This window comes from Theobroma cacao, chromosome 10 (genome assembly GCF_053813885.1).
Source record: "Theobroma cacao isolate CCN51 chromosome 10, ASM5381388v1, whole genome shotgun sequence".
Classification (NCBI taxonomy): Eukaryota; Viridiplantae; Streptophyta; class Magnoliopsida; order Malvales; family Malvaceae; genus Theobroma; species Theobroma cacao.
The window spans coordinates 4,112,282-4,133,499 of NC_142648.1; the positions used below are offsets into that span (position 1 = coordinate 4,112,282).

The 21,218-nt window shown below is 33.4% G+C and overlaps 4 protein-coding genes across 4 annotated transcripts; all 4 read right to left on the reverse strand.

Moving 5' to 3' along the window:
- Positions 1 to 830: 830 nt before the first annotated feature.
- Positions 831 to 3,879, reverse strand: LOC18586389 (protein disulfide isomerase-like 1-4). Its single transcript, XM_018128695.2, has 6 exons — positions 3,350 to 3,879; positions 2,566 to 2,701; positions 2,402 to 2,482; positions 1,437 to 1,523; positions 1,211 to 1,279; positions 831 to 1,045 (listed from the first exon to the last, which is right to left on the reverse strand). Exons 1-6 carry the CDS (start codon positions 3,805 to 3,807, stop codon positions 920 to 922), a joined length of 957 nt encoding a protein of 318 aa, XP_017984184.2. The 5' UTR covers positions 3,808 to 3,879; the 3' UTR covers positions 831 to 919.
- LOC18586390 (WPP domain associated protein) lies at positions 3,871 to 8,430 on the reverse strand. The gene is made up of 4 exons (XM_007009764.3): positions 5,320 to 8,430; positions 4,707 to 4,833; positions 4,526 to 4,627; positions 3,871 to 4,434 (listed from the first exon to the last, which is right to left on the reverse strand). Exons 1-4 carry the CDS (start codon positions 8,250 to 8,252, stop codon positions 4,384 to 4,386), a joined length of 3,213 nt encoding a protein of 1,070 aa, XP_007009826.3. The 5' UTR covers positions 8,253 to 8,430; the 3' UTR covers positions 3,871 to 4,383.
- A 1,339-nt stretch (positions 8,431 to 9,769) lies between these two features.
- Positions 9,770 to 10,993, reverse strand: LOC18586391 (caffeoylshikimate esterase). The gene has a single exon (XM_007009765.3). It carries the CDS (start codon positions 10,896 to 10,898, stop codon positions 9,879 to 9,881), a length of 1,020 nt encoding a protein of 339 aa, XP_007009827.3. The 5' UTR covers positions 10,899 to 10,993; the 3' UTR covers positions 9,770 to 9,878.
- A 4,334-nt stretch (positions 10,994 to 15,327) lies between these two features.
- Positions 15,328 to 18,226, reverse strand: LOC18586393 (uncharacterized). The gene is made up of 2 exons (XM_007009767.3): positions 17,822 to 18,226; positions 15,328 to 15,632 (listed from the first exon to the last, which is right to left on the reverse strand). Exons 1-2 carry the CDS (start codon positions 18,084 to 18,086, stop codon positions 15,607 to 15,609), a joined length of 291 nt encoding a protein of 96 aa, XP_007009829.1. The 5' UTR covers positions 18,087 to 18,226; the 3' UTR covers positions 15,328 to 15,606.
- Between the last annotated feature and the right edge of the window lie 2,992 nt (positions 18,227 to 21,218).

Below are 21,218 nucleotides of genomic sequence, written 5' to 3' on the forward strand. Positions count from 1 at the left end.
AAATATTATTGTTATACGTCATGTACAAAAACATGTTATACGCCATGGTTAAAAAAAGTTGTTATACGGTATGTTGAAAAAAAATATTGTTGTTGCACGTAAGGTACAAAAACATGTTACGCGTCATATTGGAAAAAATGTTATTGTTCACGCTATATTGAAAAAATATTATTGTTACACGCCATGTTTAAAAAAATTTTGTTACACTTTAATGCATAAAATGTTGTTACTTACGAACCAAACTCCAAATCCTCTCAACTCTTTCCATTTCTTTTTGTTTTTTTTTTTTTTTACAATTTGGCACCGATTAAAGTTTTTTTAACATATTTTCATAAATCAAAATACAAATTTTCTTATTTAAAACATCTATTTCAACTAAAAATTGAAAAAAATTTCTTTTAAAACCTTAGGTTTATAAATTTCAAATTATTAAGTTTATTGGTATTTAAATCTCGAATTAATCCAATTAAAAGTTATTTCAAACATATATGATCATTTTTATTATTTTAGTGTCACCCAAAATATTTAAAAATTAAATTCTCCAAATAACCACCCATCCCAAGCACATCAAAACTCTTACTTGGCATCTTGAAAGCGCGGGAGAAAAAAATCAAGAATATAACAAATGAATGTCGAAGAGAGAAATCAACAAAATTAGAGAAAGTTAGACGGTAAGAGAGAAATCAAAAGCACAAATTGAGAGAAATTAAAATGAATGATTTAATTTATTTAAAATAGTTTTGAAAGTATTTTTATCAAATTATGACTAAATATGTTAAAAACTATTAAATTTATTTTAATAATTATTTTTGAAGGAGGTTATTCCTTACAATATCCTCTAACATAAACAATGGAGAACAGGCCATTGCTTTGAAATTACTGACAAACATAATTTCCTTTGGCATCCCTTCCTTTAGGTCTAGGCTATATGTGGAAAGGAAGTTGGATCTGAGGCATGAGAAGGTGTGTGAAGCCTAAGAATTTGCTCTGGAATCAGATTCGACGCGTAAGGAAGCTTGCCATCCAAGAAATCCTCACCAAATGACTACAAAAAGTAAGGAAGACAGACTTAGAATCTTTGAGTGCATGTCATGAATTTTCAAGGCTTGCTAGGAAGAAGGAATGAAGCAAACTGACAATCAAAGGGGCCATTCCCAGTGAGTTTTTTCTGCATATAGCTAAGTAAGTTGGGGAGGATAAGGATTCAAACCTTAATTGTGCTTGCGGTTATATCACCATTGAATACATATTTGTTACCATGTCTACTCCTTGCTATAATCTGCACAGAAGCAGACCAAGTTGCTCATGATTAGTATTTAAAATGAAAGAACTCTTTCAACTACTTGGAGTAAGAAGTAATATAAGAGACACATAAAACTATATTATCTTTTGTTGGGTTTGGGGAAGGTAGCTGAATGGGGGATGAACAAACTCACCCTTGGAGTATCTCCAGTTAATTCAAAATGAGCTGCAAGTCGTCTCCCCATATCATCATCGCTTATCTCTGCATAGACAAAGAGAAGCTGCAAGGAAACCAATGAAAATTTCATTAACTTAAGGTCAGTTCCTATCCTATTTGCTAGAAACAAGGTCATTATCTTATTAAGGTCAGATCAAAGGAAGTACAACAGAAGAAACACTATAGATTGATTTGGCATGAAAACTAATAAATGTTTGTGCAGCATTGTCTCAAAGATTAAGTAACTACTTGGGGGTAAAACAAGTATATATGTTAATAATGCAGGAAAGGGAAGCTCGGACAGATTCCTTTCAGTTATGGTAAAAGCCATTTCTTTGCAGCCAGGAGCTGTGCTAGACTTCATACGAGCTATATGCATTGTCACCTTGAAATTTTTGTGCTAAATGAGAAAAACTCTTTACAGAAAAGGTAATTTATTTAACCAGTTCTAGGATAGGTGGTTTCACAGCAGTTAAGGCAAAGGCTTATGGTTTCTCCACTTAAATGGATTGAACGAAGCTCAGAAAGATGCACACATGTATGTAAAGTGCAGTCCATCAATGGAAACATTGTGCCTTTGCTCTTCCTATCTAATTGGCTGTGGCTTTTCCAATTTTTCAGAATGGAAGAGAGTAACAAATGTACATGCTGCTTTATCAAAAATAGCAAGGTACCCTCCCAAAGAAAAAGATCAGGAGAGCTAAGATCTCCATGATTTACATTAACAACTTTCTGCTATCACAGCAACTCCCAGCAACTTTTGCATCCTAACTTCTACCTGTGTTATCATTTCAAGATTTACCCTCTTTTCACATCCCATGTCAAATAAATTCAAGGCCAAAGTTAGTTTCATTATTCAATTTCTGAAGATATAATAGATTACTCAGCCACCAGAAAACGATGTTATTCCATAACAAGGTTACTATAAAATACAGTACTGACCTCTTGTCCGAGTGCTTTGGATGCCTCTTCAAATGCAGATTTGACCTCCTTTGATCCACTTTTAGTGTCAAAAAGCCATAACTGATAAGGAAGTTCCTAGAGATGTCAAATCCACAATTGCATTTTCTGGATAAGAATATTGTTTTAATGACATAAGGTATTACCTGTTTTAGTGAGTTTTGAAAAATTAGTGGAGCTCTTTCTTCTGTAAAAGTGGTCACGAAAATAGGTTCTGCATCATCGTTTGCTGTTACATTGAGAACACGAATATTGCTCCTTACCCAGCTCACAATCTCATTCCTGGAATTAACCATGTTAGACTAATCAATTATGAATTACAAAGTGAGTTATACAACAGATGAAAAAGGGTGCTGTGTTTTTTTTAACACTTTTGATAATAATTGCAGGACTTTAAAAAGCAAGTCATCAACCCACTAATGCATCAAGCTTAGCATTTAGAGGGGAACAAAGAATTGCTATAAAAAAAGGGAAAAAAAATTGAACAAAGAATAACCCTTGTTATTGGTATGGGTTATCATGCAGATGTACCAGTATATATATAATGATTAATGCCTATATATGGTCCAATATAAGTCACGGTTCAGTACTTCCTGACAAAAAATGTGGATGGCACAAACAATGGACTCTCAACCAACTTTTGTGATCATTGCTTAATGTTTTGCATAAAAGAAATTGGATTCCAGGGATACCTACTATACTTTCCTTCCATGTCCCCACTTTTTCTAGGTGAGAAAATTATACCAGGGGTAATAATCTCTCTCTATATATTTGTATGTATGAGGGAAGCAGTTCTTTTACAACACTCATTCTACTTTTCTCGTCTTCTAAGTCACCTATTGTTGAGTGCAAAGACCAATTTTGGTCATCAAAACAATCAGAGTTCTTGAGACAAAATCCAACAAAAACAAATCAAACACAAAAACATACCTAGTTCTTTTAGAGTCATAAGGCTTACAAACTCTACCCGCAAGCAAAAACACTGTGGGATATCCAGAAACTTTATACTTCACTGCCAACTCACTTTCCCTGGTAGCATCAACTTTTGCAAAAGCCACCTGATCACCCTTCAACAAAGTGGCAGCTGCTTCAAATTCTGGTACCATTTTTTGGCTCCAACCGCACCAAGTGGCATAGAAGAGAACCATCACATATTTATTCTCGGCTATGAAACTGCTGAAATTCTTTCCAGTCAAAACCACCACATCTTTCTCTCCATGAACAACAGGTGGCTTGCTTACATGTAAATCTTGAGTGGTAAAATCAGTGAAATCTATGATTTCTTCATGGCTGGCGGCTTTAGAGGAAAAGGCTGCAGCCACTTGCTGAAGATCACCATGAAAGATAACTAAGGGGATGAGAAGAAGAATAAATCTTGTTGTAGACATTGTTTTTCAGGGGTCAAACTAAGGGAGACAATTGCATGGAGTCTTGAAGAAGAACTTTGTATATAGAGTTCAGTGGGGTCAGGTGACTCCACTTGTATCGATAATATCTTCATCGATTATATTTTTAAACTATTATTTTACATTAATCTTTCCAATGTATAAGTAAATTAAATTAGAAAAAGCACAAAGTGTTAAAGTACAAAACAATGGAATGATTCTAAATAAAGGAATTTGGGTTATGAAACCTATGCCACAGTGGACATAACAACATTCTACTCTGCATAAACTGCTCCAGCATCTTCTGATAGCACATGGAGTTGAATTCCCTTTTGCAAATTTTCTCTGCTTGCTGGAATTTTTCCAATTTTAATTGAATTTGTATAGCAACAGAAGGTTAAGCAACTTAAACAGGCTTCCCAAAGGGTTTTTGGCTCCAACATTAGCCCTTTCAGATAAGATAGCATCACTTGTCTTGCAATGGTTGATGTTACAACAGATGGTTCTTTCTCTAATTCGATTTGCATATACTCTTTAAGACGACAAAATAAAGAGAAAAGAGGGCATGAAACGGCACTGTTATCTTCTTCCTCCTATTTCTTTCTCTATTAGCTTCAACATTTCTGAGACCTGCAAGAGAGAAAGAAACAGAAACATAAGGAAACCAGGTTGTCCCCAAGAAAAAGCAAGTGAATGCACTAGGAAACTGAACATCACCCACCTCAAAAAACTGCTGCAATACTGGTGAATGTCGATGCATTGTTACATAGATCTTCTCAAGTAGTCCTAGAAGTAGATCCACTTGATCACCAAGAAGGTCTACCTATTTTGCAGCATAAACTAAGTCAGGAACATATTGCTGCAGGAAAGAAGAAAAAAAGAAATTGAGTGTAGTTCAAAACCTCTGTTTCAGCCATTTGGAGATTTTCACATCTCCTAATAAAAGCCTTCCTGTAAAGCGATTCCTTTTGGCTGAGTGAGGCAGTGCGTTCAACAAGCAAATCGAGTTGATGCTTCAGTTCTTCCAACCTGCAAAGAACCATTACAGTGCTTTGCTTAGTCCATAAAGGTCCCCTTAATTCTAGAAAGTTTTTAGTGTAAAACTCCAAGAAATTCATAGTCTCTGGAAGTACATATTTCAATTCTAGTAGAAAGAGTATCATTTATACAGATAGTATAGTTAACAAAACCTGATTCAAGACTAGGCAAATTCTACAAGACATATAAAATACCATTCACTGCTTCTTTGACATCCATTTTATATTCTGAGAGTCTATACTTTATAATGCATTTAGTGGCTAACTATCTCCTAACTAACAATTATGCCATTAGTCTCACACTCAAAATATGTCAGTACATTTTTAGATTAGGATTAAACACAAATCATGATAGTATGATCTCAGCATGCAGTGATCAGTGATTTCTACATGAGTTAAACCAAAGATCAGATGAACTTTTTTCAACAAAAATAGCAGCATTAGCAAGCAATTATAGTTAATAGACAAATTGAAATACCTAAAAATATGCCTTCCTAATCTTGTACATGATGAACACTCAAAGCCCTTCAATATTTGTGATAACTCCTGGATGGGGTTTAAAAGAGATTCATATATATTTATTTTCGCCTCCTCAACATCTTTTGCTTGGTAAATGGAGGGATTCTTGCAATGTGTGGTGTCAACAAGCGCAGTCATTTCACTATGAAGCCATTCTAAATTGCCAACTGTTATGCCTATTCGGGATCCCAACTCACTCAATATTGCCTTACCAAAATCTAAGTGCTGCAAAGCTTTCTCAAGTTTGCTATTTGCTGATTTGGTACTGTTTTGCTCATTAGTAAATAATCCCTGAAAATGCTCATGTCCATCCAACTCATCAAATACAGACCGAACAAGGTCAAGGTGCCTCTTCTGCTCCTTCATTTCAGAACATGCACTTAGTATCAGAGCTTCCTCCTCTTCCAAAAACTTCACTAGTCTATCCAATGTTTGCATCAAATTCTCTTTCCCATTTTCGTCTAGACTTGTCCATAACTTGTTGACAGGGAGCAAGTTGTTTGGATCTCTTTCTTCATTCTGGTCATCAGCTGCCTCCATAATGCAAGCTTCTTTCACTGCCTTAGCAACAAGAAATTGGAGCACCTCTTCCCTAATGAGACTCTCAGTACTGAACGCATCAATTTTCATCTTCCATTCCTTAATCATCTCAGCAAGGAAAACCTTCCAAACATCATCCTTGATAGACATTGCTGCACTTTCAAAAAATTTGTTGCTGAATTGGAAGTCATAATTGAAACTGTCATGAGCTTTGATCTCTTTCAGTTTGCTTAATGCATAATTGGCAGTGTTCATAATATCTCTGACGGTCTCACCAAAGACAATGAAACATAGTTCCTCCCCTAAAGCACATTTAGACTTGTAACTTTCTTTATTCTCATTCCATTCCCTGAGTATTTCCTGTAAGAGGAATGTGTAAACATCCTCCTTTACCATATCCTCCAAATTACCGAAGCCACTAAAGTTTTGGTCTTCTAAACAATTACTTTCAGCCTTAGCATTCTGGTAACATGCTGCTCTGGAGTTATGAGAAGAATCAAGATCCGTCACTGCCTTCCTGAACAAGGAATCGTATTTCTCTTCTCTGCTTTGTACTTCAATTCTGTCACTTCCAGTTTTCTCATTCCTCTCATTTTTCATTTCCTCAATAAATCTTTCATACATTCCTTCTTTTACAAGGCATTGTAACTGATGATTGAGCATCTCAATATGAAATTCTTCTACTAAACTTTTGAAAATAGTTAAATAAATCTCTTCCATCATCATGGTTTGCAGATTTGCATCTTTCAATTCTTGTTTCATAATTCTCACTTCACTGCATGGTTCTTCATTTCCTGGTTGAGAAACTGAGGTTTTCTTCACATTTGCCCATACTTCTTCCATACTTTCAATGCCTGATTTCTCTATACCCAGCTGATCACCTGCAGATAACCTCACCTCAGGAAGAGTTTCCACCTCATTATCACAAGTACAGTCACTAAAAATATCACGAAGCCAAGGATTCCAGTTGATTAAACTCTCCAAACTCATAATAACTTCTTGAATCCTTCTTTTTGGATTAACAGAACCTTTTTCTCTCCCAAGGGATGCAAACCCTCTTTCACGAAGAATTTCTCGCTTCAGCGAATTCAGCTCTTCATTTTTTCTCCGGATTATGGACTCATGATTCTTTATCATCTTTGCAACATAATGACCACCATCATTTTCTGAATCCTCTTTGCAGGGCTGCCCCATTGTACTTGCTTCTTCAACCTTCAATAAGAAATTGCTGGAATTGCCAAAACTGTGCCCTTCTGATAAACATCTTCCTTTTGCTTTTAGAGAATCCTTAGCTTTTGAACTTTTCACTTGAACCTCATCCTGATTACTAAAAAGCTCAAGCTCATGGCTGAGACAAGTCATCTCTCTCATCACATCAGATAAATGCTTTCTCAGCCCAACTGAAACCTGCATCTCTCTCTTCTTCACTTCCTCTTCAAAATTCTCCCGAAAATCTTTCAATGAGCCTTTAATCACAATAGCAGCTGTACCTCTCTCTATGTCCCAAGTCCATTGATGCTCTATTGGCCCAAGCTCAGATAAGAAAATTGCATTCTGCATCTTACAAAAGGCAACATCCAGAGTTTCTTTCAAAATGCTAATATCTGATCCCATCTGCTCAATCTTCCTGTTGTCAATTCCTTGACTTCTTTCTTCATCTCTGAGTTGATAGTTAGGCTCAAGCTGTTGTTGTATGTTCCATACCTGCTGATCAACCGAACTCTTTAACTCACAGAATTTGCCTTCTCTATCTCCATCAGTATTTGCTTGGCCGCTAAGAATGAACTCCTCAATGCCCTCACTCTTCCTTTTTTCCAGTTTAAGGTCAGCATGAAGAGAATCCAATTCTTTTTCATTCATCTCCAGTGCCTTCCTAAGCTTCAATTCATTTGCTAATATCTCCAATAACTCTTTATCCTTCTCTGATATAGCCAGCTCTACTTCCTTCAGGCGTCCTTGAAGGCGGTCCCTAATTTCTGTCAAGTCCTCAAGCAGCACCTGGTGGCAACTTTCAAGAACACAGTTATCTGTTTCTTCTTGAACAAACTTCAAACACCCCTCTAATTGCATCACAGACAATTCATAGAATTTTGATATCTCATTCAAGCGCTCAAGAACCCCATTTTTGGACCTTACTTTTCTATATGCTTTGTCCATTGCACTGTGCACAATCTGCATCATTGTTGACTCAGTTATGGAGACTTTGATCCTACTGTTGGTACTACGCATATCTATCAGATTGAAAATATGCTCCATCAATATTTCAATATCCAACAAAGAAACTCCCTTGTTACTCCTATAACCATCCAAATAAAATTTTGAAACATGCAAAGTTTTTATGCTAGAACCCATATCTTAACAGCCATTGAATCTGACAGAAGAAGAAAGTAGAAAAAGAACTTACAGAAACAGAACTTTGAGATAATACATTGATTTGTGCAATGCATAAACAATTTGGAATGTCTGTTCTAAGTTTTAGTTCTTCATTGTTTTCTTTCCTTAGAAAGTGGATGATCTAACTGACCTATTCTAAAATGTTACATTGTCCACACATCCTTCACAATCTCCGTTGAGTCTAATATTCCAATCTTAATTGAGTCGACAAGTGAGTATACTCTCCGTGTTTGTTAATTTTTGAAATCACATAAATTTTGAATATTTATATTAAAAGACAATTGATGCATATTTAATCAACTACTAATTTATCTAACCATTTAAAGCAATTGACTACTAATTTTATCTACCTATTCGAAGGAATAATGATGAACCATACAGCTCTTTTTAGGTATTATAACAGAAAGATATAAAAACTTTAAATAATGCAATTAATTTGAATTTTAACACCTATTAACAACCTTGGCCATCCACTTGATGTGACACTATTATGGGTGGCCATGTTCCAATTTAATTTACTTCCAATAAAACATTAATGGGTCCTTTGCACATAATTGATGTGGGGCACCTAACATTAATTCCAACCTCTTGGAGGTGCCAATTGGCCCATCCTTTTTATTGTACATAAATTTATTAATACACATCCATGTGAACTAACAAGTGATGAAAATCTTAGTGACAAACTTAAAAACAAATTGTAGTGCTCTATAGCTTTAGTAAAAGAATACATGTATACGAAATTTACACTAATACATTAAATTGGCACATAACTATATTAATCTTTATTGAGTTGAGACGATGATCTCGATTCATATTTCACGATAAAACTCATATATGACATTAAAGAATTACATGGTTATATTTAAAAAAGATAAATACATTATGTAAAATAAAAAAAATGTGCTATAGATGTTTTTGTACATACAAAATTAATTTTTTTTATTTTACATGTTTTATAGGTTCATCTGCATAAAACAATTTGCTATTATTGAATAAAACCTATTAAAAGTAAATATTTACATTGAGAAATATGAATAAATGCTTTTTATTAATACAAAACAAATTTCTCATTGTGATTTTACATGTTTATAAATTCTTGCCACGTCAAATACATTAAGGAATTACTCAATTCATTTTTTTCTTTTTTTAACTCATTTAATGGGTGTTAAAAATTTAGTCAAAACCATAAACTTAGTGTATACTATGTTAAAGCCAAGAACTAGTCTGATTTGTATGAAGGGTATATTACATTAATTAAATTGCACAAAAATAATTTTAAATTGAATTCTATTTTTCTTATCACCCTTTTTGCCTAATTTTTTTTTATTTTTTCCTCTCAATTTAAGTACTTATTTTAAATTTTTTTGACATATTCGTATACAATGAGTATGCAACAAGCAAAAAATACAAGATATATACATATATATATATTATATTTAAGTACTTTATAATGCATAAGAAATTAACTGATTGAATTATTATCTAAAATAAAGGGGCTTTAAATATGAATATCATTAAATATTTTACCCACATGGCATGCTCATGTTGGTCCACTCAAAGCTACACAACTAATTAACTACCCAACTATGCACTGACACTGCCGACAGCAGCGCGTGCACTACCGTCACCGTTTGCCTCGGCGGTCTGCGAAGCTCGACTTTTAAGCCATTCCACCATTTCCCCAAACACCAACTCCACACCTTCCTCTGGCTCCCCAATCAGTTGGTGCCACATTTCAGGATAAATCTTCAACGTCTTGTCCACGCTGGCGGCGCGTTTATAAAGCTCCTCGATACAAGCAGGATCACATACGACGTCATCACCACCGTGCACAATAAGCAATGGCACATCCACTTCCTCAAACTTCCCTTGCAAGTCGTTGCATATCCGAATGAGCTCGTAAGCCGTGGCGGCGCGTGGCCTTGCCACTGTCCTCCTCGGACTCGCTATTGCCAACTTCCTTTTCCACGGCTCTTTAAATGAAACTTCCGGCAAAGACCCTCGCGTGGGAACCACTCGCCAGGTGGGCATAAGCTTGGCGGCTATGAATAAAAAATGTTCCAACGGCCATGGAGGCTTGAATTTAGCGCTTATCCCGCACATTGCGCCGTTGAGAATCAATCCATCCCACGCGCCTTTTTGTCTGAGCGAGATATAAAGCGCGATGGCTCCGCCAAGCGATTCCGCGTACAAAAAGGCAGGCAAATCTGCCGCGTGACGAGCACGATAGGCGTCAAAGAACTGAATACAATCGTCGACTACGCCGTCGATGCTTGGAATGTGAGCTTCGAGTCCGTCGAGGCCTTCGGAGAAACCGTGACCCTGGTGATCGATCGCACACGCGGCAAATCCCGATTTGGCGAAAAGAACGGACGTAAGTTGGAGTAACCAGCTCGACTCACCGGTGAACCCGTGGACAACGGCGACAATTCCGGAGATTGGAGTGTTGAGTGGAGTCCACCACTGAGTGAAGAGCTTGAGGCCGCGGGCATTGGTGAAGAACTCGGAGGAGTGACTCACTGAGTGGCGCGCGTAAAACTCGTCCGGAGTTAAGGTGCCGAAGGGACTCTTCTCGTCGGCTTCAGCTACCGGATGCCGCGCCATTTTTACTAAAATGCGCAGGGCTGGGGGTCAGCTCAAGAAGGTTTTGAAATTTTTTAGTTGTGAGTTTCAGCTAAGCGCTGGAAGATACTTATCGTGAAAGGGGACAAGTGATCTGCTGCGTTATATATTATTTTCTTATCCAGCACACTAGCCTCGTGAGCATGCCAAGTAAGAAAAATGATGAGGAAATTATGAAGAATAATATTTTTTGATAAAAATATTTTTAAAATAATTATTAAAATAAATTTAATTATTTTTAATTATATTTAGTCATGATTTGATAAAAATATCTTTAAAATTATTTCAAATAAATTAAACCATTCATCATAATTTTTCTTCATTTGTGTTTTTGATTTCTATCTCTTCATCTCAATCTCTCAAATTTTATCTATTTCTTTTTTCGACATTCATCTGCTATGCTTCTGATTTCTCTCTCTTGTAATTTCATTTTTTTTTCTTATGTTTTTAAGACACCAAATAATGGTTTTGATGTGCTTGGGTGGGTGGTTATTTGAAAATTTTGATTTTTAGGTATTTTAAGTAAAATTAAAATGGTAGAAATGATCACAGAAATTTGAAATAGTTTTTAATTGAATCAATTCGGGACCTAAACATCAATAAACTCAAAAAATTAAAATTTATAAACCTAAGTTTTTAAAAGAAATTTTTTTTTATTTTTAGTTGAAATAGGTGTTTTAGATAAGAAAATTTATGTTTTGATTTATGAAAATATGACAAAAACACTTTAATCGGTGCCAAATTGTCAAAAAAAATAAAAAGAAATGAAGAGAGTTGAGAGGATTTGAAATTTTAGTTTGTAAATAATAACAACAGTTTAGACCTTAAAGTGTAACAAAATATTTTTAAATATGGTATGTAATAATAATATTTTTTCAATATGGTGTGTAACAATAGTTTTTTTTTTTTCAACATGGAGTATAACGACTTTTTTTAACCATAGCATGTAACATGTTTTTGTACATAGCATGTAACAACAATATTTTTTTCAACATGGCGTGTAACAACCTAACCATGTCACATGTTTTTGTATATGACGTGTCACATGTTTCTGTACATGGTGTGTAACAACCTAACCATAGCGTGTCACATATTTTTGTACATGACGTGTCACATGTTTTTGTACATGGTGTGTAACAACCTAACCATAGTGTGTCACATATTTTTGCACATGATTGTAACAACTTAATCATGATGTGTAACATATTTTTGTACATGGAGTGTAACATCATAGCGTGTAATTTCATTAAGGATAATTTTTTTTAACATGGAGTATAACAACCTAACCATGGCGTGTCACATATTTCTGTACATTGTATGTAATAACCTAACCATGATGTGTCACATGTTTTTGTACATGACATATAATAATTTAATCATAACGTGTAACATATTAAAGATAATTTTGTCAAACTTGATTAAAAATAGTTAAAATTATAAAGAAAGTTATTTTTGAAAACATATTATCTTTAAGGGTTATTTTTAAAAATGCCCCAAAAATTAATTGTGTTTCTTGATTTTAACTTTTATTTTTATGCACATGGAAACTTGGTTTTGTTTTTTTTTTTTTTGGAAAGCAACTTGGTTTTGTTTTTAATTAGTATAATACTTTAAAAATTCTTTCAATTATATTTAAAAATTCAAATAAATTTTTAATTTTATTATTCTCAATCGAATTTTTATAATTTTATTTGTAACCAAATAAATCTTTATAATTAACGATTGACTAATTATCGTTCATCAAAACATCACTCGTCATTTTATATTACATGATATTCACATAATAGATCAACATGTTCTAATAAATTGTAATGTGATATTTTGATGTGATATAATAAAAATGACAAGTGACTAATAATAGTTAGTCAACCGTTAATTATAAAAGTTTATTTTATTTAAAATAAAACTATAAAAAATATTCTAAATGTAATATAAAAATAAAAATTTATTTAAATATTTTTTTATATAAAAGGAACTTTATTAAACGAGGGAAACTAATCCCCAACATATCATTCATGAGAAAAGATCTAGTGTCTATGGGTGGCACATCGTAAAATTCGTAATCCTCTTCTATGGAGAAGCCTTTCTTTGCTAAGAAGTCGATGAGAGTGTTTTTTTCTCTAAATATATGTCGTGTTTTAACTTCCTATTGACACAGGAGTAGATGTTGGATAACTTCAATCAAATCTGAATTTGAACACGGATGACCCTTGGGGAAAATTATGGCTTGCACCACTAACTTGCTATCAACTTGGAGCTCTATTTTACGATAACCCAATTCCCAAGCTAGGCTTAGACCTCGATAAACCCCCCACAACTAAGCTCTTTTTTAAGAATTATTCTTTTCTAATTAAAAAATAGCTAATAATAACTTTTACTTATTTTATAAATTTGTTTTCTAAATTTAAACTAAGGGTCATAACATTAAAAAGTTTAAATTTTTAAATAAAAATATCACTTATCATTTTATACTATATGGTACTCACGTGACAAATCAATATGTGATAATAAATGGTGGTATGATATGTTGATTTGACATAATAATATGATCACGTGACATAATAATATGATCACGTGACATTTTCACTTTCCATATCAACGTTATATAATCAAAATGATAAAATAATATTTTAACTAATAATAATTAATCAACCATTAATCATAAAAAACTATTTTATTCAAAATAAAAATATAAAAATTTTATTGAATTTTATATAAAAATAAAATTTTATTTAAAATTTTTTGAATAGTTCATAAACTTTTTAAAACATTATACTTTTTTAATTAAAAAATACCTAATAATACCTTTCACTTATTTCATAAATTAGTTTTCTAAATTTAAACTTAAGAGTCACAAAATTAAAAAGTATAAATTTTTTTAATAAAAAACTTGAAATCTCGATTGCTTGTGATACAAATTTATTTAAACTAAAAATTTTATTAAAAGACTAAAAAAATTGGTAATTATCGTTACGATAATATCTCAATAATTAAAACTTATTACAAGTTTTAATTACCCAATTTGATAGCTACAACTTACAAGTTTGAATATTGAAAAAAATTATGGACTGTATAAGACTTCAGGTAAAAGTAAAAATAGTAGGTTCTCATATGTATATGTATATATCAAAAGAAACAATAAAGAAGTTGGTTAAGATTCTTTAAATTTTCCTTTTCGAAAATTATAATACATGGAATTGGAATTTCTATGAGCTTCAAAAGTGTAATGCAAGTTTTATTTTTTGTTATATAAGAAGGAAAAGGACATGATAAGTTTCTCCTTCCCTGACTCTGTGATCACTCTTCATTGATTATTCAAATTAAAATCGACGTAAGAAAGAAGACAAGAGATTTACGTTCAAAGAGAAAATGCTTTGTCCAATCAAATTGTTTGTTTTGTAAGAAAATAGATAAAGCGTGAGTGTCCCGAATTCTAGTTCTTGTAAGAGCCGAAAGAGTGATTAAAAAGTCGCTACGTATCTAACCTAGAATGGCGAAAAAGAGTACCAACAAAGTGTTGCATTTAAGTTTCATAAAAAGGGGGGTTGGTGGCTGTTACTTCATTAGTAGGGGTAGTTGGCAAAGCCCAAACCAACACTTCTTGCTTCTTCATTTCCATCATTTGCTGGTGGGCACTCACTTTCTGCTTTGCCCTCATGGAAAGGCTCTTTCACTCACGATAAAATCATTCAATACTTTGGAAATCTTTGCTGCAAAAGGTCCATGGCGGGCATGGCACTGCAGAAACAGTGTTGTAGCAAGGTTTATCGTAACAAGTGCTAGTAAGTTACTGTAACACAACAACATAAGATCGTATAAGTTAAACTTGATCAAATACTGTTTTCAAGACCCAAGAAGGCTTTTGAAAATCAAAATTCGGTTAGAATACTTTGATCTATGTTTAGTACCACAGATTGCTTATTTATGGTATTCCTAGATACCTAACACTTGCCTTGTTATGTTGGTACCTTCGTCCAACCTTATTGTGGCATTAGGAGAGAGGCGCCAAATCTCAAAGTCCGTACCTCAATATGTGCTAACAGGAAATGCTGTATAGGCCGGCTTTATGGGCGACAATAATGATCCATCCAGCATAAAATGACTTGATGATAAGTAAATTGTATCAGCTACGTTTTAGTTTGGCAAAGAAATGCATCCCCCCCTCCCCCTCCCCCTCCCCCTTCTCTCGCGTAAGTTGTACTGTACTCACGAGTAGTTCAGCTAGGTAAGTTGTAATGTATCAGCTACGTTTTAGTTTGACAATCGATCTGCTCACTCTAGGATTTCTTTTTTCTCTGTTGGCTAAGCCTGTTTACTTTAACCAGATAATAATCCCATGACTTGCTTTCAACAGGAACAATCTGCAAGGGAACTTGAGGGTGTTTTTCCGGCGATTTTACCATATAACAGATTATCGAAATGAGGATCCAGCATATCATTCACTACAAGACCCGAGATGCAGATGCTGATTAAAGCAATGATACTCCTATAACAGTCAAATTTACTATACAAGTCTGATAAGAGAACAATAGAACAAGGGTTGTCACAAGACTACTACAACTATGAAGTACAGAGTCATTTGTATTCGATTTGTACAAAATATTGTTCAGTTTGTTTCTTCCTTTGTTATTTTGTACAATGCTGTGGTCAAGGGATGGAATCAGTGCCCAAAACCACAGCATATACCGTGTCAGTTTTCTTCGTGATCAACGCAAGCTGAAAGAGGAAATTCACCACATCAGGTGATAAAACTTAGGTGACAATAACAGGTTAAACAATGCACAAGCAAACAAATATGTATATATATAAAAAAATTTAACGAAGAGAGAGAGAGAGAGAGAGAGGCAGCTGGCATAAAGAAGGAATTGAAAGTTGACATTATCAATATAAAATGTGATCAACTAGCAAAGACCAAAAGCAATCCTAGAAATCGCAAGGATATGGAACATTGAAAAGTCAAAGAATATCAGGTATAGTAGAATAAGGACCAGAAATAAACATGTTTCAATGGAAGCAAAACTTGACACTATTTTCTGGTTTCTGTTTTTAGTGGCAAGCATAAACCATCTGAAAGTATGGAAAGTTAACGGCTTTATAATCCCCATTCTTTTTAACTCCTTATGCACCCACGGGTTCATGCATGTGTGCCACTTTTAATAAGTGTATTAACAAAATATATAGAAAGACGTTTGCTGCTATCTTTGATTCTTGCCTCAGCTCACTAAATACAAACAAGAAAAAGGAAGGTGAAAGGTTACAGATCTTCAAAGTCCAAAAGCTTAAATTTCGTCTATTTATTTGCCTCTAGAAGAACAGAATAAAGGGATTCATTCCACATGCATAGACATTTTGGAAGCATCAATTCAGGCAAGAAGAAGCTTTGGAAAAAAAATTGAAAGCATTGCAAGAAAATCCCCATTACCAAAGACTCATCACTCAAGTACAACAACTCCCATGAGCAACATCAAAAGAAAACCAGCTTTGAGACACTTTATGATCCTTATTAAGAACACCAACATTCAAAGTGCTATCCAATTCTTATATTCTCCAAAAATATTGAGAGCTACCAGATTACCACTATTCTCATCTCAATATGTTATTGGCAGTCTAACCAAATTGATATGGCCCCTCTGGAACTTAGCATGTTCAAACCACATGATACACATCCTTAATCAAGGCTTCATAGATGAAGTCACCACTTCTAAAATCTCAGACTGACTGAAGAACTACCATTAGATTGTTTTCAATTTTTTCCCTAAATAGCTACTATAAGACCAATACATGTTACAAAGTAGGTGTTACAGATAGCATGATCAACCTACTTAGAGCTTAAAATGGTGGTAATAAATGTCCAACCAATCAATTTCAGGATTGACATCTCAACGATCACAAGTAAGAAAAGCATAAGATGAATCATTTCCACAAGTTCCAAATACCATTCTCAACTACAACTAGTGGCTGGTGCTATGGCTAACTCAAATTCTCAATCTTTCGTGGTACTTGGTAAGTTTATTTATGTGTATACGGAAGATATTTGGGCTCTCAGACTTCTAAAAGTTAAGTTTATATCACCCATATTAGAAGCAAAATTGGGCACTCTTTGTTTGCTCAGTTCACTTATCTTTCGATCCACAAGTCAAAGCTTGACTTTAGGTTGTACCAAACACAACTCATTTTCACTTGCAACATTTAACAAAACTAGCATGAGCTTTGACCATACAAGGTATGCTCCAAAAGGCTTGTACTATTGCAATGCTGAATTACACAGCCTAAGTCATTTTGTTTTTGTAGGAATCACTGAAATATGATCCCAGGGATCATTAACACGCCCATCCAACAATTAGACTGCAAGCATATGATCCATCATTCTATTCCAGTGATTGGGCAATTTCTTTAAATAAGATGTCAGGAACAGGAAGTCAGATACAACTTTCAGAAACAGAAAGTAATTTGTTAAGAATTATGACAATTCGTACTAAATTGCTAGGTTGGAATAATTAAAAAACCTCATAAAGGACAACCTAGAGTTCCCAAACCTATCAATCAAAACACAAATAAAAGTTCAATCATTCACAAAGCAAAAAATAAAGTAATACAAAGAAAATGCCATGAATTTAAAGAACCCATCTCCAAAGAAAACACCCAAAAAAACTAAAGTCACATAAAATAAAAATAAAAAAACACAAAATACACACACATTAAACCAAAGACCCATATAAGAAAAAAAACGTGATCTTTAACAAGAACAGCTACAAGGAGTCAATAATATCGCAAAAAATAAAAAACCCATGACAAAAAAACACAATAAACTGACAGAAAATCAAAAACCCAAACTTAAAAAGACTAATCTTTCAACAAAACTTTTCCAAATAAAAAGGTCAAAGGGGAAATTTAGAGTTATTTACCTCCACAGCAGAAGCAACAGTAACAGCAAGAAAGGACCATGGAAATCTCTCTACAAATCACAATAAAACTTGCAGAGCAACCAGAAGAAGCAGATGCTGAGTCAGCAGCTTCTTTTTCATTTAAGAGTTTTTGTTGGTTGCTCGGAGTCCTTGGAGAAGAAGAAGATCGTTTCTCTGATTTCATCCTATGGAGGTTCCATTCTAGTTTTCTTAGATAAGCGGCCTTGAATGAATCCCTTATTCTGACTGAGGGCCATAAATGCATTTCTGTCTCTCTGTTACTTACTCTTTTGATCCTTTGAGATTTCAGACAATTAAAACAAGAAGAGAAGGAGAAGAAGAGAACCGCAAGAAAGCAAGGTCCTCGAGTTCTGACTCTGACGATGAAGAAAAACGGTTGAAGGCTGTTTCTTAAAAACGACGTCGTAAGACTTATCTCTGTATTTATTCTTAATGTTAATTATCAGAGTTAAACAAATTATACCCTTATAATCTTTGAATGAAACAATTTTTAAGTATATATTTTTTGTAAAACTCAATTAATAAAATATTTAAAATGATTGGGTCAAAGTTTGAAGACTTTTTTAATAAAAATTATATTTACGAGACAAAAGAAGTATGCCTATACACAAAAATATATAATTAATGATGATTAAAATGGTGACATAGACATTGAAAAAGCAATCTTCAATACATAAAAATTCAAGCATCTACATAGCTACTTTGCAAATTAAATTACATATTAAGAAACTGAACCTTTAATATTAAATGTAAGATTTTACAGTCTTTCTCATAGTGACCTAACATGAAAATGTACAATATGCAGCATAAGATAAATAGTGTCAGGGGGAAAGCCTGAAACTGAAATTTCTTTGGTTTGTGAAGAGACTCTGCAGTAAAATGGCATAAGCACCAAAGCAAAAAGCCTGCAGTTGAACAGCTCCCTGTGTGAGTGTGACCTTCCATGAAGTACTATATGATTGAAGATAGGAATTACCTCTTCATGAAAGTGTATATCCAATTTGCAAGAGTTGAAAGGTTGGAAACTCAGGATGAAGGAAATCCAATCCAGGCATGGATACAGCCAGAGAGTTCTGAGAAGCAAGAATATGGAATGCTAATGATCCTGCAGGACTGAAAAGGAAAGAGAAAGCATCAAGGAAGAAGAAGAAGATGGTACTGATAGGTGCCATGTTTTTTGTCTGTAAAAATGGACTGGAGAATTAATTATATATATATATGGGTTCTTTTAATTAGGCCTTGGAAATGCTTGTTGACTTTGTTGCTTGGAGTGTTTGCTTCAAGTTGCTTTGGAGTGTGTAGATATTAGCTTTATTGGAAAGCTTTAGACAAAATGATGGCAAGTGATTGCATGGGTTGCTTGTTTCTGTAGGAAAAAATGATGTAATGTTTTTCTAGGGTCCTGCTTACAGCATCACGAGTAGGGGACAAATTTTGGGTTAAGATAAAGTTGAAAATAATTTAATCAAATATAGAAAGTGTATTACACAAAATGTAATATAATATGATAAATTTTCGTAAATTTTATTTATTTATTTATTTATTTTGAAACATGAAAAATATTTTTTATGGATTAAATAACATTTAGACTTTAAACTTTATAGGATTCTCTTTTGACTTCAATATGTTAAATGTTTTTTAATTTTAATTTATAAATTAACATGACAATACTTATCTTATTTAAAATATTCATTATTAAAGAATTTTTTTAAAAGTTTATTAAAGAACATGTTAAGAGTTTAAATAAAAAAACAATCATCTTTTTAATTTACATCATATAATCTTCAATTTTATTAATAAATATAATATTTTTAAATTCTTTTCTTTATTTTACATATATATATGTTATTTATAATTAACTTTCAATTTTTATTATATTTTACAATATGATAATTTTATACTAAAAAATAAAATTTTAATAAACGATACATATTTTGAATTAACAATTATGATTAAAAATATACAAAATATTATTGGAATGAATGATAAACATCTATAACTAGAAGTATGGTTGGAGGTTGGATGGGCTAGGCTTAGCTAAAGCTATATTTAGTTTGTGTTGGGTCCAAAGAAAAATTTTAACCAGCCCATTCATAAAGTCTAGCTGAGCCAGGTTTGAAAAGTCTTGCTGTGCCCAACCCTAAACATGTTAATTTGTCTATTCCTAGTACAAAAATGGGCTTAACCTGCACCTAGCCTGTCATTGTAGATATCACCTAATTGGTGTAATATTAACTCAAACAATTGTTTAATTTATACTAATATTTAATACCATGTAAAAGAAGATAAGAACAAGTTTGTGATACGGATATTACCAGTGCAGTGTCACACTCTGATGAAAAAGAAGCAGCAACAACTTCCATCCTCAGCTTTATAAAGCCATAAATGCAAACATCTTGCAGTTGAATTTCACCTACTGTTCAAACTTTATAAGTCATGTCCTGCAATGCGTCCTGTGAGAGAGTTTGCACATGATCTGAATTACGGTCCATATCAATTTACAAGGTATTATTCGTTTTAATTCATTGAACTTCACAATTTTATGTTAAAAAAAGTGGTATGAATACGTAAAAATTTAGTCTCATTATATAAGATTCACGGCTCTCCTTTGAGACTATGATCAGGGGCAGAGCTAGTCAACCTTTATTGAGAGATCCTCGACAATTGTGGTGAGTGATCCCATCTTTCCTTGTCTAAGCTAGTAAGCTTATGAATCTTTTTTAAAGAATGCAGTGTGTTTCGATAATGAGTTAAAAAAAAAGAGTAAATAAAAATAAAAAGACAAAAGAAAAAAGAAAGAGAGAGAAAGATATGCGGAAAAACTTAAAAGTTAAAAGAAATAGTTGAGTGACACATGTAGAATCATTTTATTATTCTTTAGTTATATTAGTTATTAAATAAAAAAATTATTTTGAGAATATCATTAAGAGAAAAAATATATAGTATATAAAAGATTTTAAAAATTTTGGAAGCCACACCGCCTCATAACTATACAAGCATCTGCCCCTCACTATGACATTCTCTCCTATTCCAACAAAAGTCCACGATCAATAACACGTCATTAGTATCCTAAAACCTACTCTAATATCAATTGTTATGATTTACACCGACTTATAAAGTATTGTTCACTTAAATCCCTTAAACCTTACGATTTTATCTCACAAAATATACTTCATAAATTGAGGATGATGTGAACACTAAAACACTCAACGTTACTTTAATACATAACTGAGGTAAAATTTACAACTCTACTTTGAGACTTTCCTCTAAAACCGTGATGCTTTGCATGCAAATATTTGGATCGGCATGGTCACAGTTACATGTTACACGAACAAAATCAATAATAAATGCAATCAAGTTGTAGCCACAAGAGACA

Coding starts and splice junctions, on each gene's coding strand:
- LOC18586390 (XM_007009764.3), bottom strand. CDS start 8,252: ATGGGTTCTAGCATAAAAACTTTGCATGTTTCAAAATTTTATTTGGAT. Junction 4,834..5,319: donor TTAGGAAGGCATATTTTTAG/GTATTTCAATTT, acceptor GGTTCTTTGCAG/GTTGGAAGAACTGAAGCATC. Junction 4,628..4,706: donor TCCAAATGGCTGAAACAGAG/GTTTTGAACTAC, acceptor GCTGCAAAATAG/GTAGACCTTCTTGGTGATCA.
- LOC18586391 (XM_007009765.3), bottom strand. CDS start 10,898: ATGGCGCGGCATCCGGTAGCTGAAGCCGACGAGAAGAGTCCCTTCGGC.
- LOC18586389 (XM_018128695.2), bottom strand. CDS start 3,807: ATGTCTACAACAAGATTTATTCTTCTTCTCATCCCCTTAGTTATCTTT. Junction 2,702..3,349: donor TATGACTCTAAAAGAACTAG/GTATGTTTTTGT, acceptor GGTTAATTCCAG/GAATGAGATTGTGAGCTGGG. Junction 1,524..2,401: donor CCAAAGCACTCGGACAAGAG/GTCAGTACTGTA, acceptor GTTTCCTTGCAG/CTTCTCTTTGTCTATGCAGA.
- LOC18586393 (XM_007009767.3), bottom strand. CDS start 18,086: ATGCATTTATGGCCCTCAGTCAGAATAAGGGATTCATTCAAGGCCGCT. Junction 15,633..17,821: donor CTGTTGCTTCTGCTGTGGAG/GTAAATAACTCT, acceptor TTCCTCTTTCAG/CTTGCGTTGATCACGAAGAA.